This window comes from Caenorhabditis remanei, chromosome X, assembly GCF_010183535.1.
Source record: "Caenorhabditis remanei strain PX506 chromosome X, whole genome shotgun sequence".
Taxonomy (NCBI): Eukaryota; Metazoa; Nematoda; class Chromadorea; order Rhabditida; family Rhabditidae; genus Caenorhabditis; species Caenorhabditis remanei.
The window spans coordinates 8,890,337-8,914,625 of NC_071333.1; the positions used below are offsets into that span (position 1 = coordinate 8,890,337).

Here is a 24,289-nt window from a genome sequence, read left to right on the forward strand (position 1 = left end):
TTTCAACTATTCATTATTTTTATCTTCAATTGTTTTTGTATTATTTCACAGTATACATATATCTTTCATTTTGCAGTGCAAAACTGAAGCGAACGAGGTTTTCCAACTACGTATTTGTCTTTCTTGATTCCCACCTTACTCACTTGTCTTTCCCTTGTTTTCTTTTCTCTCTAGAATCAGTCGATTCATTTGGTAACATCTATGATGTCATATTTATTAAATTAATTAACAAATCCATGAAATAAACACTTGCTTTCCTGTGAACAAAGCGAAATTGGCAAAAACAAAAAGAAATGAGCCCGTGAGAGAAGAAGAGGAAAGATGCGTGTAGATAAGTTTCAGTATCTAATTGTGATTGCTGAGTTCAAACTTTGACAAGCGTACGAACTCTCTTCGAATCGGTCCAAGTGGTTGAGAATGTAGTTTTGTCTAAATTACTCCATATAGTAATTCCATACGTATTTACTAACAAACCTTCCATAGGAATCAGAATTAAGACCATCTTCATGACCCAGAACGTAGTAATCTCGTTTCAAGGTTTTCTCTCCCGGTGTGCAACCAACATTACATGATCGAAGCCACACCCTTACTTTCTCTGAATTTGTCTAATTTCATTGTGTCTCCTATAAAATTTCTTACTTGACAATTCAAATGCTCCAGCGCCAATACCGTTGCTATCTTTAACCAGACCATCGTATATTGTGTAGTTAGCTCCATTCATCAAAGAGGAGCTTATTGAAGTGAGTTCGAAGCGGACACCTAGAGTACCAAAAAATGATTATTGTAGTAGGGTTTAAATGGTACCGAAAAAGCCAGGAGTCGACAACAAATTTCGTAAATCTTTTGAATCATCCAAATGACATTTATTGCATTTCACATCACATGTCGTCTCGGCACAAGAACATTCACCTGTAAAAAACTCACATAGGAATCTATCAGAATAAGCTATTTAACTAACCACCATCATAACAGACAGTATCGACAGCCGATTCATCAATGATTCGTCTCACAAATCTTGTCCTCGTGTGATGATGACGTCTTCTGCGTACAACTACATCTGACCTTGGGACATCTGGATGAGCGATGAGCAACATTCCGACTAGTCCTTGTACAGGATGAGTTGCACGAATAGGAACAGGTGCAGACTTATAAGGAATGTTTTTTCCTCCTTTCGATTCACTAAGTGCCACTTTATAACATATTGTTTCGTTTGCCCTGATATTAGTTAGAATGAAATGGAGACCAAGCGCTGATGATGTAGGGTTGATAGGTGTGTATGTTTCATTCTGAAATATAATATAATTGACAGGTGTTTCTAGTCACTTTCCTTCTTACTAAAAAGTAAAGCTGATCTGGAGTAGCCGAGAATAACGTATAAGTTCCATGGAACATATCCAATGTTTTGATTGTTGGATTAGTTACACTGAAATATAACTATTACAGTAAGTTATTCTTTTGAAAAGTCTTACTTAAAGCAGACTGTCTGATGAACAAAATTGTCTTGGACTTTCTGGTCAATTGATAAATGTACTGGATAGTAGTCGTCTTGTGTGAGGCCTCTCTTTGGTCTCGGTCGTTTTGTTGCAACAATTCTAGCAGCAACAACAGCTTTTCCGTGCCCTTTTGTTATCAGAGTTACGTAATGAATGTTGGTTGGAATCTGAAACGAGTTGTTTTCAATGCTGTAAGAAAATAACAGCGACGTACGTGAATTTCAATAGGACTCTCGGTGACATTAACTTTTTTCTCGGGACATCCTTTGCATCGAATTGTCACCTAAAAAGAATAGTGTTGCATACTAATTTTTTTAATTTTCATTACTTCTAAATGATCATTGAATGCAATTTCCACTGATCTTCGCCGTTTTTCGTACAAAGATCTAGTCGCAACAAGTGTTGTGAGAGGGCTTCCATATGACCCATCACTACTCTGCTGCTCTGAAATCCAATCAGCCAATCGATCCCAATCAATCTCCGTTCCTTCAGCATATGCTGTCACAATAGCGGATAAAGCGAAACTGTTAACCATAACTTGACAACTCTGCAAAAAATGTTATTCTGCTAGCACAAAGACGGAGCGTGATCAGGAATAGTGCTTCTAATTGTTTTTTATTGGATAGGGGAGCCGGAGCAAATGGAGAAATAGGAGAAAAAAGCGAGAATACGTAGGAGACCTCATTCGTTTTCTGGAAGGCCACTGGGCTGGTTAATCTATTTTTCCTATTGTTTTCGAGTTTTGGAAAGCGTTTTCAGCTGGTTCTCACCTCTCGTCTCCGCCTGAACGACTCGTTGTTTCTTTTCAATTTGTCGATTCGATTCGTTTCGTATCCACTACACTTCCAGTAAGGAGGATGTTCTTCTGAGAAAATTGTTTTATAGACAAACCGAATTAGTAGGCAGAAAAAGAAAAGAAAAAACATTTCAGACAAAGCACATGAGGTCATTTTCTGGTTTCTACCCTACAATTAGCTCTGAAAGTTTTCGAACTCTCAAACTTTCAAAAGTTCAGAACCACATTCTATGTATAACATAATGGTTTTTTCAATGACAAATTTAAAGAATATTTTTGTTTTTTTCAAAAAATTTGCCACTTACTATTTATTTTCGAAAGTAGATCACTCCTCATTAACTCGGCAGTCGCATTGGTTGCCATAAAAGCAATTGCTGCAGAAGTTCTTCCATCCTTCACATTCGATTCATCCAGTTGATAGAAATATTTATGCAATTTCCCAAATGATCTTGTCTGTAAATTCATTTTCCACATTTTCACGTTACTTTTGTTAGCCCAACCATATTTTTGAAGCTACTGCGATAGCTGGAGCAGTCTCGTGAAACTTGATACATAAACGAAACTAGGAGGTATTTCTTATCCCCTGTGCTTTCCACGTCTATGATGTCACTAAGGTCCTCGTTGAAATCTTTACTTCCTAGTCTTGGAATATAGGCGGTTATAGTTTTAAGAGATCCCAGCACTCTGTTTTCTTCCACATCTGCTTCACATAGAAGACTTGTAGCAATACTTGTCAATCTGAATATTGAGAATTTCAATTAGACTGGTTAATGTTTTAGTGTGGACTCACAAAATGGAGACATCTTTAGATGACTGTGGTTTTCCAAATTCACTGTACGCACATGGATCCTTTCTAGATGTGCAATTGGAGAACTGCATCATTTCATTGATCACTGAAATTTCAATTGTTCTGTCAAATTACAATACTCTATTAAAGAAACTCACAATCATTGATATTCGCTTCCATTTGATAAGAGGTGAATCCAGAAAGTTTTAGTTTCTTGAACTTATATAACACTACTGATAGCTCTCGGATGACCGAAGTGAGCATTCTCAATCCGTTTCTCTTGAATCTTGTACCCATCGACATTGTTGTTTGTCTATCATGGAGTGGAAGGAATTCTGTTCAAAAATGTGTTACAATTCACAATTTCTTCAGTTGTTTACTTACTTGACAATGTTATACTAAATGAGAAAACAGTTTCAGTGTCAGGAACATTTGATGTGATGAGAGTGTTAATAGTTTCAGAGTCATCCGTAGATGCATGTTGGTCAGAGAAAGCTGAAATTTTCTGGTATTTTCTTGCTTCTAGAAAAAAGACAACCCACTTATCATTTTTGTATCTTTACTACTGGTGGACCCTGGATCATCATTCATTGCCGTTACCAGCGGTTTGCTAGGATTTAGAATGTGTCTCTCATAATATTCTTCGGTGTCTGCTCGTTTCTGTAAACCGACGAAAAAAATTATTTTTTCCGTCTTGTGACTGAAAACACCTGGATCTCAACTTGCTTCCTTACAGCATCGAGTATTTTTCCTGTCTCGCAATTTTCTCTAAACTTTATTTGATCAAAACACAATTCTAATATTCTCACTTACGTTCTCAATGTTACTGTCATGTTAACAAGACCTGGAGATAAAAATTTCATCATCAAGTACTTGCTTTGAATAGGAGAGCTCCTTGATACTTCAACTTTCATGTAATACGTCGTCCCTTTGTTTCCATTTGCTCCTTGATCCGCACAAACTTTTCTTGGCAGTTCTGACAGACAGATGACAAGTGTCTCTCTCGATTTCACTAAGTCAACTCCAGTTACAGTAAGGAGTGGACTGATAGTTTCATTAACGTAAACATTTCTTGGCATATCAACCTAAATAATCGCTATCATTCAAACAGCAGTTTAAAATAAAATATTAGTTACCTCCAAAAAAATGGGCTTGCTTGTCTGAATGTACTTTGTTTCTCCTGGAAATAAGGATGCTCTTCCATGCCACCAATAAGCGCTATTCAAAGCCCATTGACCGACGTTATCAGGTGAGGTAGCTGTAATCTTTTTTGTCCCATTTCGTCTGAAATTCGGTCAATTTGTGAATGTTATTCTTGGAATTCTTACTCAAGTACAATTGCGTCAAAAAGCCAAGTCTCCGGGAAGTGCTGCCGGATTTTGGGCTTTTGGACTATCACTCCAGTGTCGTGGAATTCACTGAAAAGTGATGTGGTTGATTTTATGGTTAGTTATAAAGAAATAGTCACTACATTGCAAACCCTTCTCTTTATTACCCGTATATTGAAACTTAATTCGAGTAAAGGTCAGGAAACTAAACTTAGAAACTAAAAAGAAAATAGTAAACATGCGGGAAAACACACGGTTTGACGAAGAGTGCATGAGGAGCATTATTTGTTTTTGTACGGAAAACATTGAGGCTTCCTAACCAGTTTGCACTTGAAGCGAGAACTGGCACCTTCCTTTCTATGTATGGGTTCATGATAGGAAGTACAGTAGCTGTAAATCAAAAAACTAAAACATATCAGATTGCTTTACTGACCTGATGAATTTTTATAACAGCTTTTCAGAACATGCTTCAGGCATTTCTCGGAGACGAGAGAAGTGGACCGCTGCCCTTGTTCACATCTGAAACGAAGTTGGTGCCCCGCTGCGGTACACACCTCTTCTGAAAATAAGGAAGGATTGTTGAGAAGATTTGTTTTTTTTCAAGCAGTTCACTCACTCATAGTTTTGTCAACTTTTTCTTCGTTTACAAGATTGAGAATCTTTGCTCCTAAAGATTGTTGTCCAAATATCATATAGTCCTGGTACTCGTGTGTCATGTAATCATTTTTCTGAAATTTTTAATGTTGGTTTTCCATTTTCACATATAGTTTTAAAAGCAGGGAGTTAAATGCTTCTAGCATTTTTTTTCTAATGCACATTTCCAAAGAAATGAGCAGATTTATCAGATCAGTCCAAGGTCGAATCCAGTTAGCTTTGATCTGAATTCATTCATACTTACCAGTGTAATGTAGTTCAATCGTTCATCCATGGCTCTATAAAAAACGATGGCTTCTGAGTGTCCTGTAAATTCTAATTCCATCTCATCTCCAGGTTGAATAGCGTCATTTCTTCTCAATTCTTTGCTCATTCCGTTCGAAACCTTTGATACTTTCACTTTACAATCCTGAAAACTTGTTATTTTTCTCTTAGTTTTTTGTTTCCCTCCTTATTTTTTTTCTCACAATTCCAGGCGATTTCGTTTTTCACCCGATTCTGACTTATTCATGTTCTGTTTCTTTTGTCAGCTTTCCACAAGAGCCTGCCATGAAGTATATAATGGTGACACACTTTTTTTCAACTACCGTTGCAGAGAAAACCTATTAGATCTATGGGAAATTTAGGAAGTATAAAAACAAACAACTAACCTCACAATAGTTGTGTACTCTGAACAGAAAAACATCCGAAGTTAAATCGGCGGAAAATGCTGTGAGAATACAAGTTCCCTCCATTTTATCGGTAATTTTTATTCGGAGAATGTTGTTTTTGACATCATTCGGAACGCGGTGTACAGTGTGTGAGTTGCAAATTATCTGAAAAAAAGTCGTGTTCACATTTTTAATCACTTCAATGCACACAGAGTAATTATTAAAAACCCTTAACGCATTTCAGTTTTTTTTTTAAATTTCTCGACTGACTTCGAGGAAAAAATAAATCCATTCGCAGATCTCCATGGAAAACATATTCGAAAGAAAGTCCAAATGATGCCGTTTTTAATTCGGAGCTATTCATTTGAATGTTTCCTTCATTTCAATTTTCACAGCAACGTTTTTCAATAGCAAGAGTATTCTTATGAAAAGCAACTAATATTTCCTCCTCTTCAATTTTTCTCTTTTTCTTACAAATATGCATAGATCAGAATGATGGTAATTGAATTTTCGAAAAAAGAATAGCATTTGATTATTTTTCTCATGTTACGATTTTCAACAAAAAAAAAAGCAGGGAGACACAATCTTTTTTAGGAAAATGCTTGGAAATTGTCTAAAATCGGATCTCATTTTTTCTAAATATTCTTGGAAGTCAGTGTTCCCTTTGTTTTTGGTTTTAAACCCAAACAGGAAAGAATATAAATGAAAGAGGAAATGAAGTTTTGCCTGAGTCTTCTCTCCTCTCAAATTTTTATCTTGTTACGGATCTAATCCGTTCAAACTGGAACGCTGGAACATGTGCAAAAGGTTCTGAAAACATTTTGTTCCATTTCCTTCTTCCGCTTGATCTTTCAAGTATTCACCAAAAATTTTGTTCCACTCGAAGTGCGCATTTTCTTTTTTTGTCGTCCCTTGTTCCTTTCATTTTCTTCTTTTCGCTCATTACTCCTAACTTTTTATGTCATTCATTTCTTGCTCGTACTCCTTTCTTCTTACGAACGTTGCAGACTCGGTGTACTACTGTTATGACGAATTTTCGGAATTCTTATTTTTGGCAAGGAAAAACACATAAACCATCAAAAAAGTAATAAACTTGCGTTTTCCATATCTGAGTAATTGCTTCAGAATCTGAATTTTAGTGTTGAAAACATTAAACTACAGTAATTCATTCGATAATTACCCTTTTTGGATGAATAATTGTTAATTGTTACAGTAATCCATTTTTAGAAAGAGGCGGAGCTTAGATTCATGAAAAATTCTCAGTAAATAAGCCTAGTGTAATAGATAGATTATTCTTTTCAAAAAAGTATTTTTCTTTGGGTAAAAAATAAATCTTGTGCCATATTGAAGAGAAAAGAATAACAAAAGTTCAAGGGTTCGTTATTTTTCAATTTCGTACCCAAATCTATTTTGTTTTAGTTGTTTTGTGAAGCCACAATGTATCTATAGACACTTGAAAAACCTATCACTTAAAATTCAACGCATGCTCTCTTCCAAACACCGACAAAGAATTATTCCGAGAATTTGAATTTGATGCGAATGACTTTTTGCGAAAATGGTGGCTTTATTCGATTTTTAAATTGGTTTTTTCGTCGTTTTTCTACATCGATCTACTTTTTCATTTTTGGAAATCTGCGATTTATATGCTTGACGTATGTGACACAACGTTTTTTAACGATGTGTATGTGTAATATTTATCTTATTACATTCAAATCTGTCTGACAAATGTCTTTCCTAGCTGAAAACAACATCCTTGTCTCGATACAGAATGCACTGGGTGGGCGATGATCCAGATTGAAACGGTTATCGATAAGATAGCATTAAAATTGGATGCGGTGGCACACTACTTAAAAAAACAAGCGCCGAAATTCCATTTATACCAAGAATCATGGGAGCTTTGAAATTTCCAAAAAATAAATTTGTCAAATTTATTTTGGACCGCCCACACCTAGACAAGCCGAACGAAGAACCTATTTCCCTTTTTTCTTTTCTATTCACTAGGTTGGTATTTATTCATTTGGCTGATCATAATTCATCAACTGAATATAACTTAACGTCAATAAACCGGAAGACTGGATTATGCCTCATCTAGTGCCCAAATAAAGCATTGTTTGGTATTGAAAATATGTGGAGCACATCGGGTGTGATTACGTCTCCTAAAAGTGCTTCTAATTCAATTCACCGCGCTTGTTTTCTGAGGTTCATTTCTAGGGGCTTGTTTTAGTCTGGTTTTTATTTAGTCTGTTTTCTTGATGTTCTTGATTGTAATCTTTCTCAAAATTGGGGTCTTGAGTACTAAAATGCTTTTTGGGCTTTTAACCACCCACTTTTTAGTTGCTCTATTCTTTTACGAACCCTCATGATACCCTAAGCCACCATAAGCTGTCTAACTCAACCCTTCTTAAGATTTGTATCAGATTTTTAGAGGGGCTTTGCTCAAATCCGTAGGATATTTATTTGGCATGGAAACGTTAAATATTACTCTCATTGACTCACCACAAAATTCATCTCTTTTCCCGTGTTAGCTACTCGGATATTCATTATCTCATCATCTCTGTAGAACGACTTTATTTCCTCTGGATTGATAAGAGAAGATTGTAAAGTTGTGCTGCTGAGATTTGGAATGTAAAGCATTGTCTCATTACTGTAGCCATTTTTGATCTTCCGTTTTGCCTAAAATTTCATTTTGTTTTATTTTTGGTTGACGTGTCCGCTTACAACAACTCGTATGACGCTAACATCATTCCGCCACTCATTCGGAATTCCAATTTTCAGAGCATCTCCGATTTTTGAGCTCACTTTAACTTCTTTTGTCCGCATAACATTGTTTTTCTCGGAAATAGATTCAAGACAAATACTCACATTACCATGAGCAATACCATCTCCATCAACCTAAAAAACATATCTTGTTTACCGTCATTTTTTTGTTTTCTCTTGTTCTAAAACAAGAATCCACACTCTATTCAATGGTCCCATCTCATTCTCATCCTACGCACTGGAGCTACGCATCATGACGTTTTTATGGAAACAAGAGATCCCACATTACAATGCTCTCACCATTAGTTCGGGAAAAGAGGGCACAAATTAGATTCATTTTTGCAGATTTGTTCTCCGCCGGCATTCTCTGCTAACTTTCTTTGTTTGGCTCTTTCCAATTGTTGGCCTGATTTTTTTCTAGATGTTTAAAAACGCAATATTTTAAAACAATTTCCTAGGAGTGATTACGATCTGAGTGGAAAACCAATACGAGAACTTTTAATCTACAACGTAGTTTGATAATGTGTTTTATGGATTCTGAATGCCTGCCTTTATTGGCTAATACGTGTTTCATTCTGTCTGTTCCCCACAAAACAAACCATGAGAATAACATCCTCTGTATCACGGGTGAAGTACGGTCTGGTCGCGGTAATTGTAAATTTTGGAGCCATGATTTCCCAGCCGAGCACCAAGTCTTGACGATAACCGGTTCCATTTTCACGGGACTCGACAAAAATCTAAAACAATACAAGATTAACAACATGTCACACACGATTACCATAAAAACGTGTTCTTTTGTTCGAACTCTTTTTTAAACATAACGGATTATGGCGCATTAAGAAGTCATCAAATCTGGGGATGATGACGAATCGCAACAAAAACACGATGAAGAAGAGGAAAAACGTTATGTGCTTTATATCTCTAAGCATTCCGGCATTTTATTGCACGCGTTTTTTTCTGTTTCTTTTCCATGTTCTTCTATTTCATTTCCTTTTTTGAAGAGCTTCATAAACAACTTCCTTCTCTAATTAACCTCGTCCTCATCTCTCTTTCTCTATTTTCAATACTCAGAATCAATCTAAGAAGGTTTTCTTTTGTTAATGATATATCCTGGAGAAGAATAAGTGGTAATCTCCAGGTCATCAATCATGCCGGATCTCCTCTCTTATAATGACATACCTCTTTTGGAACTGGATTCGTTGGGTCGCATTTCCCGAGGTCCACGATGGAAGACCAGATACCATTGTCAAACTGAAAACGAAAAAAACATGATATTGCGCATTTGATCATAGTGTTTTTGGGCTCATTAGGAAATAATGACTCATGTATATGCGCGTCTTCGTTTTTTTCCCACACTTGCAAAAAAAGCTGTCTACTCTTCTTTATCTTGGTGCTCACCAATTTTTGGTTGGTTTCAGTCCATATGTGTTCGTGTTTTACACTAAAACATATAGTTGCTCTATTCAGTTTTTCAAGATGGCAACTTTCTCTCAGTGGTCATTTAACATTCAAATTTCTTCTGAAAATTCAACCATTTCCAGATCCGTAGTTAAGCTTACAAACAGAAAACAGAGCTTACACCCACACCCAATTCAATCTGTGATTATTATACTCAGAACGGCGGCTGTGAAATGCGTACGGCTTCTGTTATCCAGAAAAAATTTGAAAAATGGAGTTGACATGTCTTTTTAAAAATTTAGTTATGATGGCTTAGTAGAAAAATAGTTAACACGAAAGAGGTCAATTCGAAAATGAATAGTTCCAATTTTTCTGTTTTCAGAATGAAAGGAGAAATGAAAACATACATTCCTCGGTTTTCCTGATTTCGCATTTCTCTTATTTGTTGTTCATTTTCTTTCAATTGTCCTATTTTATATTTTACGACCTTACAGTACGCCTAACCAGACTAGTCGTTTGTACTATAGATGAACAACCTCTCATGGCCTTCGGCTTTCATGATTAGGACTGTTTTCACTTCCTCTTCCAATTTCTCTTTGGAATTATTTTCGGGAAAACTGACAGCTGCTAGCAAAACCCATTTGTGGCGTTTGAAGAAGAATAACGGTTTTAAGAATAATTTTATATAACTTTATTCCATTCTTTGTTTTCTTTTTCACTTCTTTTGACTTGGTAATATTATGCAAAATTTTTCCGGGAACGTGTAGAAGGAGAATTTTTTAATTTTTAATATTCAGATAATACAAATAACGTTTTAGAAGCACTAGTTCCACGAAAAGCGAGAAAATCTTTCTTTTTCGCTCCAAAATAATTCTTCTAACTCCCTCAACTCATAAAATTAGCCTGCACAGGTGGTTATAAAAGATCACTCCAGAGATCTTCATCTATAAACCTCCAAGTATGTCCTCACATGGAACTTGAGCAATGCTCAATTCGCAAAAAACGCATAAATTAGTTTTGTTTATGCTGGAATTTTTATCGCTGAATGAGAAAGAGTAAAAAATAGGAATGAGAGAGAACGAAAAAGTTTGCCGTAGCAAATCGTCATATTTACACCAGTTCTATCTTTTCATCATCATTCATCCAAGTTCCTTTTTTTCTTGGTAGCAATTTCAGGCAATGTTCTAATTCAAGAACCAAACCATCCTTTCATTTAGGTTTGTGATCTTTAAAACACTTTTTGTCTTTTTTTTTCTCATTTCCCAATCTTAGAATGCGGAACGGATTTCTTTATGAGATAAAATAAGATGAGGAAAAGAGGCGGGAAGCCAATAAGAGCTAAACCAAAACAGAGCGTTGAAGAGTCAAGTGACGAATATCAAGGGAGTCATCTAGTCCATTTAGAAAGAAGGTTTATTTTAATCTAAAACACTTTAACGGATTGCCAACCACACTTATCGTCTTGTATTCAGCTTAATAAGATTCTTGAACCACTAATTTGCCGCCTACACCAAGAAATAGCCAAATAACTCTTCCTTTTCTCATATTCCAGTATTTCTAGTTACTACGATAAATTGTGGTCATTGAGTCGAGTCGAACACACATACTTATATTGGGTTCCCTATTACAGATCAAAACAAAATCATAAAAAAATGAGAAATGTGTGTTCATTCCAAACGCATGTGTCTTGGTCTTAAATTGGTTCAATCAAATCTTTCAATCACATTATCGCTTCTCGTTTCTCAAGCATTGCATTCCAGCCCTTTTGGTACCCTTTGAGACGTTTACTTTAGGCTCTCCAAAAGAAAAAGAAGAATTCCGAATGCACACTTTACATTTGTTCCTTTTCCCAGAAGTACAATTGAATATTCACCTATCTCATTGCACTTCTCTCTTTTCGGACCAAAAAGTTGGAAGCTTAAAGGAAAAACGAAGGAGAAACATTTGTCTACTTTTTAGTTGGACTACTGGGACATGCACACTTTGAGTTCTGAGGACTTTCAAAGCATTACTCAGGATTTCAAACTATGATTTAAAATTCTGTAGCATCGTTCAAAAAGTTTTCTCACGTCTCAGAAACATTTCCAGCGTCTTTCTTAGTAGCCAAGCATACTGAAGACGATTGCATGTATTCTTCTCATGTTTTGACACTTTTTCTACGCGTGGTGCCAGAATATGAAATATTTTCATTTGAGAGCAGCGGACCCACCCAACTCATAGTGTTCTATTTGATTCTTGTCTATGTCTCCACTGTCTACAACTTCCTCTATTCTTGGTCGTTTTCTGTATTTTCCAACTTTTCATTATACATTGTTGATTTCAAGTCAGCAAAAAAGACAGAAAACATCTATTGAGTCTTTTTTCCTACAATTTGCTATTTTATAAATTCCAAAAAATGATGAGAACGTCAAAAAAGCGGGGGTCTTAGACGGACCCTATTGAGCCTTCTCTAGCTTCCAAAAACATCATTTTTGGACATAACATTTGCAGCTGAGCTTGTCATCTTTCATATATCCGGCTGCCTATGTATAAGCTCCAATTTCAAAACACAGTTAGCTATTGCTTCTGTACAGAGAAAATCAGACATCTTTAATTTTCAGCTGCCTACTGTCTTGATATTCTCAGGCTGACAAAACATGATCACAGCTCGAACAAATATCAGTTCACTCGACATTCCCTTATTCTTCCCAGTCCTTCTGTTGTCCGTTCTATCCTCATTAATTTTTTTTCCCAACAATCACATATCGAAATTTCTATTCTTAGTATTATTTGTATTCCGTCACGGATTTTAATCAAAAACTTGTTTTGTTACTTTTTCTCCTGGCTTTCGGCTTCATATTCCGCGCCACCCAACCTAATCATTTCCTCGTTCATTCGTTCATTGTTCCTCTATATTTTCGTTTATTCCCTTCTCAAGTTACAATGTTTGGCAGAAAAAGGATGGAGGCCGACAATTCGACTGTCATCAATCCGGTGGCCCCGACGTATCTTATTAGTGATTATATCGAAATCGCCTACTTGGGAATGGTTTTAATGCTTGGGGTGCCAGCAAATGTTGTCATTCTGAAGAAGTTAATCAAAGAAATGAAAGCGTGCAATCGTGATATGGTCAAGGTTGGTACTATTGTAACCTTTGGACAAGCTGTTTATTTTGTTACAGAGTGGCTTTGTGATGTTGAAAATCAATCTGAACATTACTGATCTTCTCATTTTGACCTACTCATTGGGAAAACTGATTTGGCTCATCACTTATAGATGGATTGGAGGAGACATTGCCTGTAGAATGTACCAGGTGGGAATACCAGATTCCTAACAAAAAATATGACCTTTGATTTCAGATGTTCTCCATGTTCTCCTTATACAGTTCATCTAACATTGTGATGTGTATTGCGTTGGATAGGCTCAGAAATGTTATCTATGCAAACCAAATTCATACCAAAACAAGCAAGGTAAGTGGTTCTTATTACAGTACAAAAGTTTGGTAAACTTGGAAAAACTTCTTATTTTTTCAAAATTTGCACGCGTGGGCTAACTAGTCTGTTTATCTATTGCTAGGAAGAAATTCTTAGAATTTGCATAACAAAAAACCTATTTAAGGGTGTGCATTTTAAATATGTTTACGTGTTTGAAATATTTTGAAAGAGGAAGTGTGTCAGTTCAAAAAGTGTATTTTCAGATCAGTACTGTCAAAGTGCTCGCTTACGGTTCCTGGTTAGCTGCCTTCGTTTGCAGTTTGCCCCAATTTTTCCTTTTTCAAACGGTCGAGGTTAACCCTAACTTTATCCAATGCTCGGATGTCTGGCAGATACGTCGTCACATTAAGAAAGAGAACGAGTATTTTCCTGAAGAATCATTTGTTTTGACTGAAACTTTCGAGAATATATACAATATTGTTCACTTGGTAGGATTGAGGTTGGTCTCAACAAGTTTGATTACGATTCTGATTACAGTTCTTGGTTTTCTGGGGACCATTGATTGTACTCATTGTGACATACGCTGTGATTGCCACCAAACTAATGAAATACTCGCTTAGAGCACCTGGAACTCAAAGTGTCAGGCGACCTATGCCAACTGCAGCTGATGATTCTCCGAAAGGTTAGCACTAGTAGTACATATCAAAAAACAACCCATTTTTTCCAGATGTCATTGTTCATGTCAATTTGGAAGATGGTCTACTTAAGAAAGATGGGAGTTTTAGAAAAGTGAGTAAGAGATATTTAGGAGTCTAGGTACCTATGAAAGATTCATATTTCCATTGTTGTCCTAGACTGATTATTTTTTCCATCTGCTTCTGGATATACAGAATAACATATTAAAACAAGAATAGAACAAGATACGGTAACTGACTCATATTCTATTTTTTCAGGTGGTCAAGTGTTGTAAGGAAGAATTAATCCCCAAACAACACCGAAAGAAATCCAACCGAAAGAACGGAGGAAGTGGGTTCAATTTTTATGGAACACATTTTTTCACAAAAAAAAAACTTTGTAGAAGACTCAACAACCACTACATCGTCGACATCGACACGTGTACCAACGTGGCGGAAACAAATGCGCAGTCGGGTGTTCCGAACAACAATGCTCGTGATCCTCACCCACTTCCTTTTCTGGTTCCCATATAATGCACTTGGACTAATGAAGTATATTAATCAGGGGATGTTCGAGTAAGTTACACCTCATCTCGTCAGTTTTTTTTCAACAAAAAAGATTTGCGCATGATATTTCAAAAAAAAACTTTGAAACGTCAGCATACACTTTGTATGTTTTCAAAAGGGTAATTCGGGATAAAAAAAACGTATTTATTTTGTTGGAATGATGTCAGGTTTGTAGCTTTTTGAAAGAGGGAGTGTGCTGTCAGTAAGCTTCTTGACAGGTTTACGAGTAGTCGTAAAACTTTTCCAAACATCCGTACCAAGTGGTCGCTGTTCTTTTTTTGAACAAAAAAATAATTTCCAGGGGGTGGAAAAAGTAAGAATAATAGTTAACATTTTTGCAGGGTTCTCAGCGCCAATGCCAATATCTTCAAAGATTTGCAAATTCTCATCACCCTCATCAATCCGTTCCTTTATGGATTCTCTACAGGAAACTAAATTTTTTTAATAATTATCATAAATCAGCAAACACTAAAATGATCTCGCACTTATTTGGTTCTTTTAATAATATTTTGGACTTGACTATACACGTGGACACTAATAAAATTTCAGTTAGAAAAAACCACTAAACTAGTTCTTGAATGATTTCAGAGTGCTAAAAGAGTCCAAACCGACAAATGGCTTCTGTTGTTGGAAAATTTGTTCGGGCAAACGGAAAACATGATTCACAAGAAACGGTTGTTTTCAAGAAATTTAATTGTACTAATTTAACCAATTTTCGCTGGAAGCTTGGAAGGGGACAATATACTATAAATTTCATAGCAGTCTGCTTTCTGTTTTACAGTTTCCAGCAAGATATTAAAAACCAATGGATGTGTCAGAGATCTGCTGACCGAGCTCGTACTTATATTATTCAATTTGTCTAGGAAACAATTCAAATTCAAAATATTTCCGGAAACTAACCTAACAAAAATTTCCTCTCTCAACAAGTGATTCATATTCATACATCATGTCCTCTCTCGGGTTTATCCAAAAGCTTATTCTACTCAAAACTCTATATACTAAAAAAAAGAAACTTGTCTGAAACGTCATTCAAACATGTGAACACATCGACGCCCCATATTATAGTTGGATTAGAGTTGGTGAAGATGAGCTCGTTTCAAATCTGAGGTGTTTGATCTGTTGGTACCAGAATAAAACTTCCGTAGCATATTATATATTTAGTGTGTGTTTATTCTTATTTCATTATTTTACTCATTACTAAGAAATGTGTCGCTTCTTTTTTCTATCGGAATATTGGGATATTTGTTTTGGAACGATTTGTTCTGAATGAACTCATATCTGTCTTCCAAAGGAATCCTTTTTCTATCAGACATCCATGTTTAGACAACCTCCAAGTTATTAAAACCACCTACGCCGGAAAAGAAATCTCAATCTAGATTCTTTCTTTGTGTCCTTCTTTTCATTTCTTCACTTCCCTTTTTTCTCTGTATTTTGAGTCTGCACCTATTTTTTCTTATTCCTCATTTCATCGATGAGCAATGAATATCATTAGATGATATGGTAATGACGAACAAACTAATTAGCACGATTATATTCCGTCGGGAAGACACAAATTTTGTTCATTTTGCGGCACGACTCCGCCCATTTCGTGAGTAGGAGGGCTCGTTGTCTGTTCTCTTTTTTGTGCGGATCACTCCATTGCACTTGGTTTCGAAACTTGGAAAAGATCCCCACAATGATTTCTGCTGCCCAGGGCATTTTCCATCGTTTCAGTCGTTTTATGTTTACATCTTGTGTTTATGGGCCAACATGCCACGTACTCCATTTTCTGTTATTGTCCCAGAAAGAGAAGAATAGGCTTGAACGTTCTATTTTTGCTTCTTCTGGTTATGGTCCACTTGTTTTTGTGGTTCCACGGAAAATGACGAGCCTTCTCCATTTAGGAGTGGGTGGTCTTTCCCACGAACAATTTACAAGTCTGTGGTCGTTTAGCCGGAATCTGAGGACAGAATTAAATTTCTTGTTCTCATGCCAGTTTTTGGAATTGGATACATAGGAAGTTGATTACGATGTCTCGATTCGGATATTTTTCTCAAGCACTTGATCGTTGTCTATGAGTTCAAGTACAATAGCTAAACTAATCGTTTCTGTTCTTTTTTACAAAAAAAAGAGTCGTCATTTCAAAACGTCAATTCTTGTTGTTTGGCAACGAACTCTTGAAAATTCTAGCCACTTCAAAAAACCTCGAGACCTAGGGCTTGATCGTAGACAAAAAATGAAAAATGCATATACATGACCAATTCGGATGCGAAGTTTCGTTTCTTATCGAACAGAGACGGAAAAACTGGTGAGGCGTACAAAAAGGGTCCCAGAAAAATTGATAGCGCCGAACTAAAAGTTATGTGCAGCGATGCAAACGACTTTGAAAAGCAATTATCGTGTTTTTGTGTTCAGTTACCACTTATTGCCCTTCCACCTTCTTTTGTTCTAACACGTTCTTTCATGTCTAAAACGTTTTTCTTGCTAATCCTGTTACATTTAGTACTGAGAAAAAAAAACATTCGGTGCATAATCCACTTCTCATTGTCTGTAGACGCTGACATTCAGTTCAACATATTGGATCTCAACCTAGGTTAGTAGACAGATGACTGAGCGTTGGTAGCCTGAGGATCATTTATTATGTGTTTTTGTTCATTTTCTCATCCATCTTTTGTGGTCCCTTACTGAAGAAGCGCACAGGAAATCAGTTCATTTCCTTTTTTCCCTTTAACCTCGAATGAGAAATTGTTAGTTTCCTAGATTCTGATGGAATAAGATAGTGTAAGATTCTTTTCTCTCTTCCGAGGCATCCACATGTTTGTATCTTTATTAATTTTGCCTCTATTATATCTATTTAAAAAGAGGGTATGGAATGTAGAATTTAATTAGAAGGGCAACGAATCCCCCATCCTGAGCCGGAAAATTACTGGAAGAAGAGTCGTTCGGAAAAGAACGGAAACGTATCTAACAGAAAAAAACACGCTTAGAAAATAGCAGAAATACTACTAAATTTAAACAAAAAACTAATAGTGAACGCCTAAAACTAGGTTTCACAGTTATGATTTCCCTTTATAATCTTAAAATTTAGTGTTTTGTGACATGTTGTTTTTGTGACACAGCTAATGTGAGAGTTTAGTTTATCCTTGCGATATATCCTAATCTCCCGCTAGGAATTATTACTCAAATCGGTCATGCAATACTATGTAGTAGCGGAGAAAAAGTAACATAAGGTCTCTGACACTCTAGTTTTAGGATAACGATTGAAAATCGTCTTAATATAAGTTACTTTCTTGCTCACAATGGTTCTTTGAGCCTCTATCTTTTTTTTAAAAACATTTTTGTTGACATAAATCAAACGAGCAAAAACGTATTACCACTAGAGTGCCTTTCGGACCAAGAGGTAGTCCAAGTTCAAGGTCTTTGGAACGGCGAGGCTCCACCCTCCGTTTGGAATGCTCTTCGGTTATGATGAGTCGCATGTTTATCTTCTTCGCTCTGGCCGCCCGCACACGCATTTGCAAAATTTCAATTTCCGCCATTTTTCTTACTCATGGGGACAGGGGAGCCTTGGATTTACTCCTAAGAAGGCTTGAACGGCCGAACTAGTTGAAAACGAGGCAAAAATGAGTTTATTATTTTGTTGATCACATATGCCTACCGGCTAGTTCCGTTTGAATTGGAAAATTGAAGCGGCACGATAGAAAAAAAAACGACTGGGGCTAAAAAAATAGAAAACGGGATCTACGTCATTATAGCACTAATGTTTTATTTTACTTTTTATAACTGTGAACTTTGAAAAATGAGAAAGTGTAAAGAGTCAGAAAAACTTTTTAGCATTGCACTTTGGATAAATCTCATGATTATTCAAAAAAAATTCTCAGCTTTGGTTATGAGTTTCTTCCATAGTTCTCATTCTAGACAATTTCTGATTCTCACCCTTTGAATCTAGAGATTCTGAATAGAGATAAAAGGTTCTTATACTGAAATTCAAAAACAACTCTGTTCCACTTTCTCCTATTTCTCGTGTGCTTTTTCATTTGTCCCATCAACATTCACAACCCTATTTTTCTCCGATTCGCTATTTTCTCCGGTAATGATGCCACTTATGTTGTCGTAAAGTTTTAGCTCACAGTTGTCGCGTATGATTTTCGAATTAAAAAACAATCACATGATAAAACATAGGCAGATAATTTGCTTCAATTATCTCGGATGGACGAGAAAAATAAATCGATCTTTTTCCAAAAGGTGGGTGGAGCAATTATTGTGCTCCGTATTATGCTCCGTCTAAACCTAGTTATACTGGTTTTATTTCTTTCTTTTTGCTAGTTGTTCACTTTTTCCAATCTTATTCAAATAAATCTCTGATCTATTCATTCTCAAAGAACACCTTACACAATTCCAGTTAATTACATTAGAAAATAAGAAAATATTTTTGGTCATTTTTTTTCAATTTACATTACGTGAGTCCGCCCCCCCCCCCCCTCTTCCCACATTTGAACACTTTTTTTTTGTAATCTCGAATGCTCACTTCCTCTTTTTTTCTTGCAATTCGGCATATGTTTTATTGGCTCGTTGTGCATAAGATGAGAAGAAACAATTCTCGTGATTTTCTTCAATTTCTTCCTTATGTATCTATAGTACCATTGCCTAGTCACTGAAAAAAGGAAAAGAAAAAAAGGCACTCAGTTCCGGGAGGCCACCTTCCATATTTTGGTCGTCTTTGCTATGTTCGTTATGTTAGGAACGTATCCATTTCTAATTTCCCTCTTATTTTCCTATCTTCCACCAAACACCGTCCGTCATTCTTTTCTTTCTACTTGTACATATAACTTCCCTGTCACTTAGTTCAAACAAACAAGTTTTCTAGTCCTCTTTTTTCCTGAAAAAAAGTGTTGACCCAAGGACAGTGACGGGAACACAACAAGATAGGAAATTGCAGCTGAATTCAATTGAAAAGAGGAGAAAGGGGGTGTTTAAGATTGAGAAAGTCCTTCGACTTGTTTTCCTTTCACCCGAAGAATATATTCTTGGTTTGAACCCAGACTTGAATAACCAACATTCATGAATCCTATTCTTGTTATTTCTGTTATTTCTTTTGGTTTCATGACTTCTTTGACTTTATGATTAGAACACATATTCTAATTTTAGATGTTGGAGACGTCCACTCGGATGTCAACAGTTATACCAGAAAGGTTATGGTCAGAAGTAACAGAAGCAAGTATACTCCTGGTTTGCGATGTTGCTTACTGTTTCGTCGCTCTTATTATGTTATGTAAATTGATAAAACAACCCAAGTGAGCGGATAACACAAAAAATCACAGTTGACCAAGCTGCTTACAGAGTAAAACGCCCAGTTATTCATAATGGGCAATCGGGAAGCAACAAATCGTTTTTGCTTTTTAAGAAAAGTTTGTTCGTCAGTGACTGCATGATCATGTGGATTTACGCATCTGTGAAGGTAAATTTGCATGTAATAGGAGAAGGTGTTCCTTACGGATTGTTACTGATGCCAATATTTAAACAGATAGGCAGACCAATCTCTAGCTCACTCAAATAGTGATTTCAGGCAGCGTGGCTGCTACAGTTTGAGTGGAAGTTCGGAAACTTGGGATGCAAAATGTATAGGTACTGGTCATCTGTAGCGTTCTTCTCCAATTCGAATACTGTCTGCGGAATCGCTGTGGATAGGTACCTAGCAGTGTACAGTAATCATATCATTGGTGAGTCTCTATGTAAAAATTAAAATATTTGAGCTCAATCACAAACGGTCTTCAAGTAATCCATTATTTTGTAAAAAACAAAAAGAAAGTTTTCCAGGCGCTCGTCAATATGAAAGAACTAAGAAATTGTTATATGGAGTCTGGCTAATTGCTGGAATTGCGGCTCTACCTCAGATTTTTGTCTGGGAGACATACCGTCCAAGTTCCGAAAATTGGGAACAATGTGTCACCGTGTTTGCAATCAAAATTCACAAATTGCCAACTGATTCTCCGATACGAAATGAAATCAATTTTCATTCAATGCTCTATGAAGCATATCACCAAGCAATGTCATTTTGGTTGCCTCTCAGTGTCACATTTTCTTGTTATGCTCGTATGTTGAGCCGACTTATCCCATTCTGGCCATTCAATGTGCTCACTTCTTATGAAGATGAGAGACAAGAAACGTAAGACAATAAAACATGTTACGTTTAGTCATATTGAAATTGCAGACTATGCACAATATTCTGGAGTAAGATGACCGACAAGATCAGATATTTCTGCTGTGGAACAATATTCCGGCGCAAGAGTTACGTTTCTCAGCAATCGGCAAGAAGTAGTGAAATATGATCCTGATGGAAGAGAGTAAACAGTTCTTTTTTCAGTCCCTCTTGCTGGTACGACGCGTCACCCACCCACTACGGCTTTACGACGACAACTTGGGACTACAGTGTTTACGAATGCCTGTGCAATTATTGTAACTCATGTTGTTTTATGGATGCCATATAATATAATCAGTTTATCAAGGTTTGTTTGTTTTGTCTCAATTTGATACGTATTGTTGTTTTCAGATTTGTTAACGAAGGATTCTATGAAATAATATCTCAAAATGGTGGCAACCTCTGCGAACTTCTCATTCTTCTCAGCTCATTTGTGAACCCAATTCTTTATTCCGGTGGCACGAACACTGTGCATCGAGTCTAGTCATCCGACACACATTTTCAGACAAAAACTTAGATAAATTATGTATAAATATTTTCGGCTACAATGCATTTGTGATCTATGTCATTATTTTTTGATGTGCTGATTTTTCTCTCCCTCTCACACGTTTCTTTTCTTTTCCATTATCTGGGTTTGCGGGCTTTTACGTTGGAATTAAAATAATAAATGAGTTTTTAGAAAAAAAGAACCCCACCTCTCCAGACTTGATGTGAGTCAGATGACTGCGGTCTTGCGATGAAGATCCAACCTCGCGGCAGTACACATGAACTGAACCATTCACGGGTTTTCCATGGAAATACCTAAAAACAATGAAATATTCAAACGAAACCTTATGTGTCATCGTTTTGGTGTCTAATACGGCGAGAATTGGAAAGTTTGTGCTCTTGGCGTAGAATGCTCTTTAATTCAAAAAAGAGAAACAAAAAGCATCGGGGAGAGAAAACTCACTTTGCTTCGATTGTTATTTTGGTATCATCCAAATTGCTACTATCAGTTAAGAATCCGTAAAGTCTGTAGTTTGGAAGATCTGAAAGATATTTTCACGTATTTTATTAGTTTCAAGAAAGTAACTCACCATAATCTTGTACTTGGAACACTTTTCCAAAAGTCAACAAATCGTCCGATCTCTTGGATCCAATTTCCACTGGTTGCACTTTCACCACCCAGTCACCAAAGAAAGTATGAGATGGAATTTCCAGTTGTTCAATAATCATGGAGTTGGTTTCATCTACTTTTCTTGTTCTTAGTGTTGAAGATTCAACAAATCCTTTTCCGTTCTGCAATGAAAACAAATAAGAGGGAAAATCAAAAAAAGTTGCAACTTACCACAAGACAAATGCTGAGATCGCCACGATAAATACTTCCAGAATGTGTGAGTGGTAGAATACGTACGTGCACTGTAATCAGTAATTGAACTTGGAATATTGAAATTGAAATGCTAACCTGTCTCCGATTTCCGATAAATAGTTTTGTCGATATGAATATGAACATTGAATAAATCTGGTCGCACTGGAATATTTGTATTCAGTTCTATTTTTCCGTCAACCTGAAATTAAATCTACTGGGAACGAAATTATTGGTAGTATTACCTTAATCATGATATGTGCAGTGGGTTGACTTGAACTGGTATGAAATGAAATCATTTGTACATCACCTGCAAACTCGGTTTGATAATATGCACAACATTCAGAGGCTCACCTTGAATTTCTTTATTAGTCTTTTCTCCTCCATGATCTATTTGCACAACTGATTTTACTGATTTTTCCTGTAATCGCTCAAATGTTCTTGTTGTGATACTTATAAATTCGGTTAAAACTCACATTAACAATTGTGATAACATTCTGCTCGTTCAATTTCAAAAAAGGTGGCAAGACAATGACCGGGCTACTGAAAATTAGTACTCGTTTTGATCGCTAATTTCAACTTACCTTGTGAGAACTTCACACACAAAATATGTGATAAGAATAACTGTAGATAACCTCATTTTTCCATTCTTTTGTGTATTCCTCGAGATCGTTCAATTTCCAACTCTTAAAATGAATTGAATTTCGAAATCAAGTGTAAAAGAAAGGAAAAATCAAAAGAAGAAATAAGGAAATAGGTTAGCCGAAAAAAATGCCGGTGGCGGTAGAGCAAATAGATGTGGACCGAAGGAAGGACGCAATTGAAAAATAAAGACGCAAAACGTATTGGACGGTAGTACGGACTATGAGAGGGTATCATTTCGGACAATGCATCATCACCATCTTGAATTTACAATGGGGAAGTGGGCAAACGTTGTTTTTTTCTTATTCTGGTGTGGTGGAGAATTAGGGACAAGTGCCATTCAAGACATTCGGAGGAACTAGTTTCAAAACTATATTTTCAATTTCTAGAAAATGAATTACAGATTTTTGAAAGAAAAATTGAATGATCAGAATCCCTGTAAGATAGACATAAACGCAGACGTGAAGTGAAACAAATCCTGTGATGTAATAGAGATAAAATCATATCAATCTGAGAACAGTGCGTCTAATCGGTTGCGACAAACAAGGGAAACAATATATTCTGGAAGATTCGATTGTTATTGATGATGGAGACGCGCCAACAGAGAATGTTTGAGGGTGCCAAAAAAAGATGTTATCCTGACATTCTCTATATCTCTCATCTCTTCCCGGTCACTCATGTTCCCGTCAGGCGGGTTAGATCTCCCTCGATCGAATGTGACATTAGATCATTTGCCGTCTTTTCACTATTTCTCTATCTCAACACGCTTGCGTCTATTTCTTCTTGGTTTCTGTTTTACTTGTCAGGATTGTTTTTGTACATACAATTAATCTCCTTTGTGTTGAATCAAGTAGTTGAATAACGTGAAAAAAAAAGTTTTTTATCAACTTGAAAATAGTTGTTTTCGCACTTACTCATGATGTTCGAATACACTGTTATCATTTTTTCCAATAACAAAATTACATTTTCAAGATTGAGACTATAAAAAAAACAATCAAAAATTCAAAAAATATCAAAGAACTGAAGACAAAATTACGGAAAGAGCCACCTATTGGAAAACGTGAATTAAAGTGTTTATGCTAGCAAGAGTGATGATTTGCAAGCGGATACTGTCTGGTTCCTTTGTTATGAAAAGCTTTCGTGTGTATATTATCATTGTGATGCCCTTCAATTTATAAACAAAATGACGTTGTGTGGGAAGAGAATGTGAATGAAGTTTGAGTGAAAGATGTTATTGGGAATTTTTGAAGAAAAAAAAACAAAAAATGGAAAATCAAAAAGAGAACGAAACGCTACCTGTCCAAGTCATTGTTTTGCTTTTTAGTATTTGAAGGAGAGTAAAAAGAAATGAGGGAGTGAAAGATGACTCATCGATTGGCCAAACTTCACGGCAATTATCGAGAAAGTTTTTTGTCTGATGGTGGTGGCAATGATGTGAGACAGAAGAAAGGAATCGGAAGGGATTCCCGAAGGAAATTGGATTCAATCGAAGAAGCAGGTAATTACTTAGATTGGATGGGAGAAAGTGAAAAAGATCAAGAACCTCTGGCAAAATTGTACTAGAAAAAAAATGTCTGAGACTAGCAAAGGGCATCTCCAAGTAACCC

General features: G+C 36.2%; 4 protein-coding genes across 4 annotated transcripts; 2 read left to right on the forward strand and 2 right to left on the reverse strand.

Moving 5' to 3' along the window:
- Positions 1-338: 338 nt before the first annotated feature.
- On the reverse strand, positions 339-9,136 carry GCK72_023731 (uncharacterized protein; the record flags this gene model as incomplete). The annotated part of the gene is made up of 28 exons (XM_003109561.2): positions 339-429; positions 475-595; positions 640-759; positions 805-909; positions 959-1,286; positions 1,336-1,423; positions 1,470-1,660; positions 1,708-1,776; positions 1,822-2,040; positions 2,264-2,358; positions 2,595-2,742; positions 2,790-3,027; positions 3,080-3,182; positions 3,235-3,411; positions 3,461-3,571; positions 3,619-3,736; positions 3,787-3,844; positions 3,890-4,161; positions 4,213-4,360; positions 4,405-4,494; positions 4,659-4,794; positions 4,838-4,963; positions 5,021-5,132; positions 5,303-5,467; positions 5,709-5,873; positions 8,205-8,381; positions 8,427-8,600; positions 9,065-9,136. 28 exons carry the CDS (start codon positions 9,134-9,136, stop codon positions 339-341), a joined length of 4,017 nt encoding a protein of 1,338 aa, XP_003109609.2.
- Positions 9,137-12,803: 3,667 nt separating this feature from the next.
- Positions 12,804-14,952, forward strand: GCK72_023732 (uncharacterized protein; the record flags this gene model as incomplete). The annotated part of the gene is made up of 9 exons (XM_003109555.2): positions 12,804-12,977; positions 13,024-13,155; positions 13,202-13,312; positions 13,540-13,764; positions 13,814-13,958; positions 14,004-14,065; positions 14,230-14,302; positions 14,355-14,526; positions 14,859-14,952. 9 exons carry the CDS (start codon positions 12,804-12,806, stop codon positions 14,950-14,952), a joined length of 1,188 nt encoding a protein of 395 aa, XP_003109603.1.
- A 4,692-nt stretch (positions 14,953-19,644) lies between these two features.
- On the forward strand, positions 19,645-21,179 carry GCK72_023733 (uncharacterized protein; the record flags this gene model as incomplete). Its single annotated transcript, XM_003109498.2, has 7 exons — positions 19,645-19,790; positions 19,837-19,954; positions 20,063-20,216; positions 20,314-20,662; positions 20,708-20,811; positions 20,861-21,002; positions 21,047-21,179. 7 exons carry the CDS (start codon positions 19,645-19,647, stop codon positions 21,177-21,179), a joined length of 1,146 nt encoding a protein of 381 aa, XP_003109546.2.
- A 231-nt stretch (positions 21,180-21,410) lies between these two features.
- On the reverse strand, positions 21,411-23,022 carry GCK72_023734 (uncharacterized protein; the record flags this gene model as incomplete). The annotated part of the gene is made up of 10 exons (XM_053735524.1): positions 21,411-21,464; positions 21,526-21,595; positions 21,645-21,723; positions 21,772-21,973; positions 22,023-22,093; positions 22,140-22,242; positions 22,286-22,350; positions 22,395-22,461; positions 22,517-22,583; positions 22,973-23,022. 10 exons carry the CDS (start codon positions 23,020-23,022, stop codon positions 21,411-21,413), a joined length of 828 nt encoding a protein of 275 aa, XP_053579090.1.
- Positions 23,023-24,289: the final 1,267 nt, after the last annotated feature.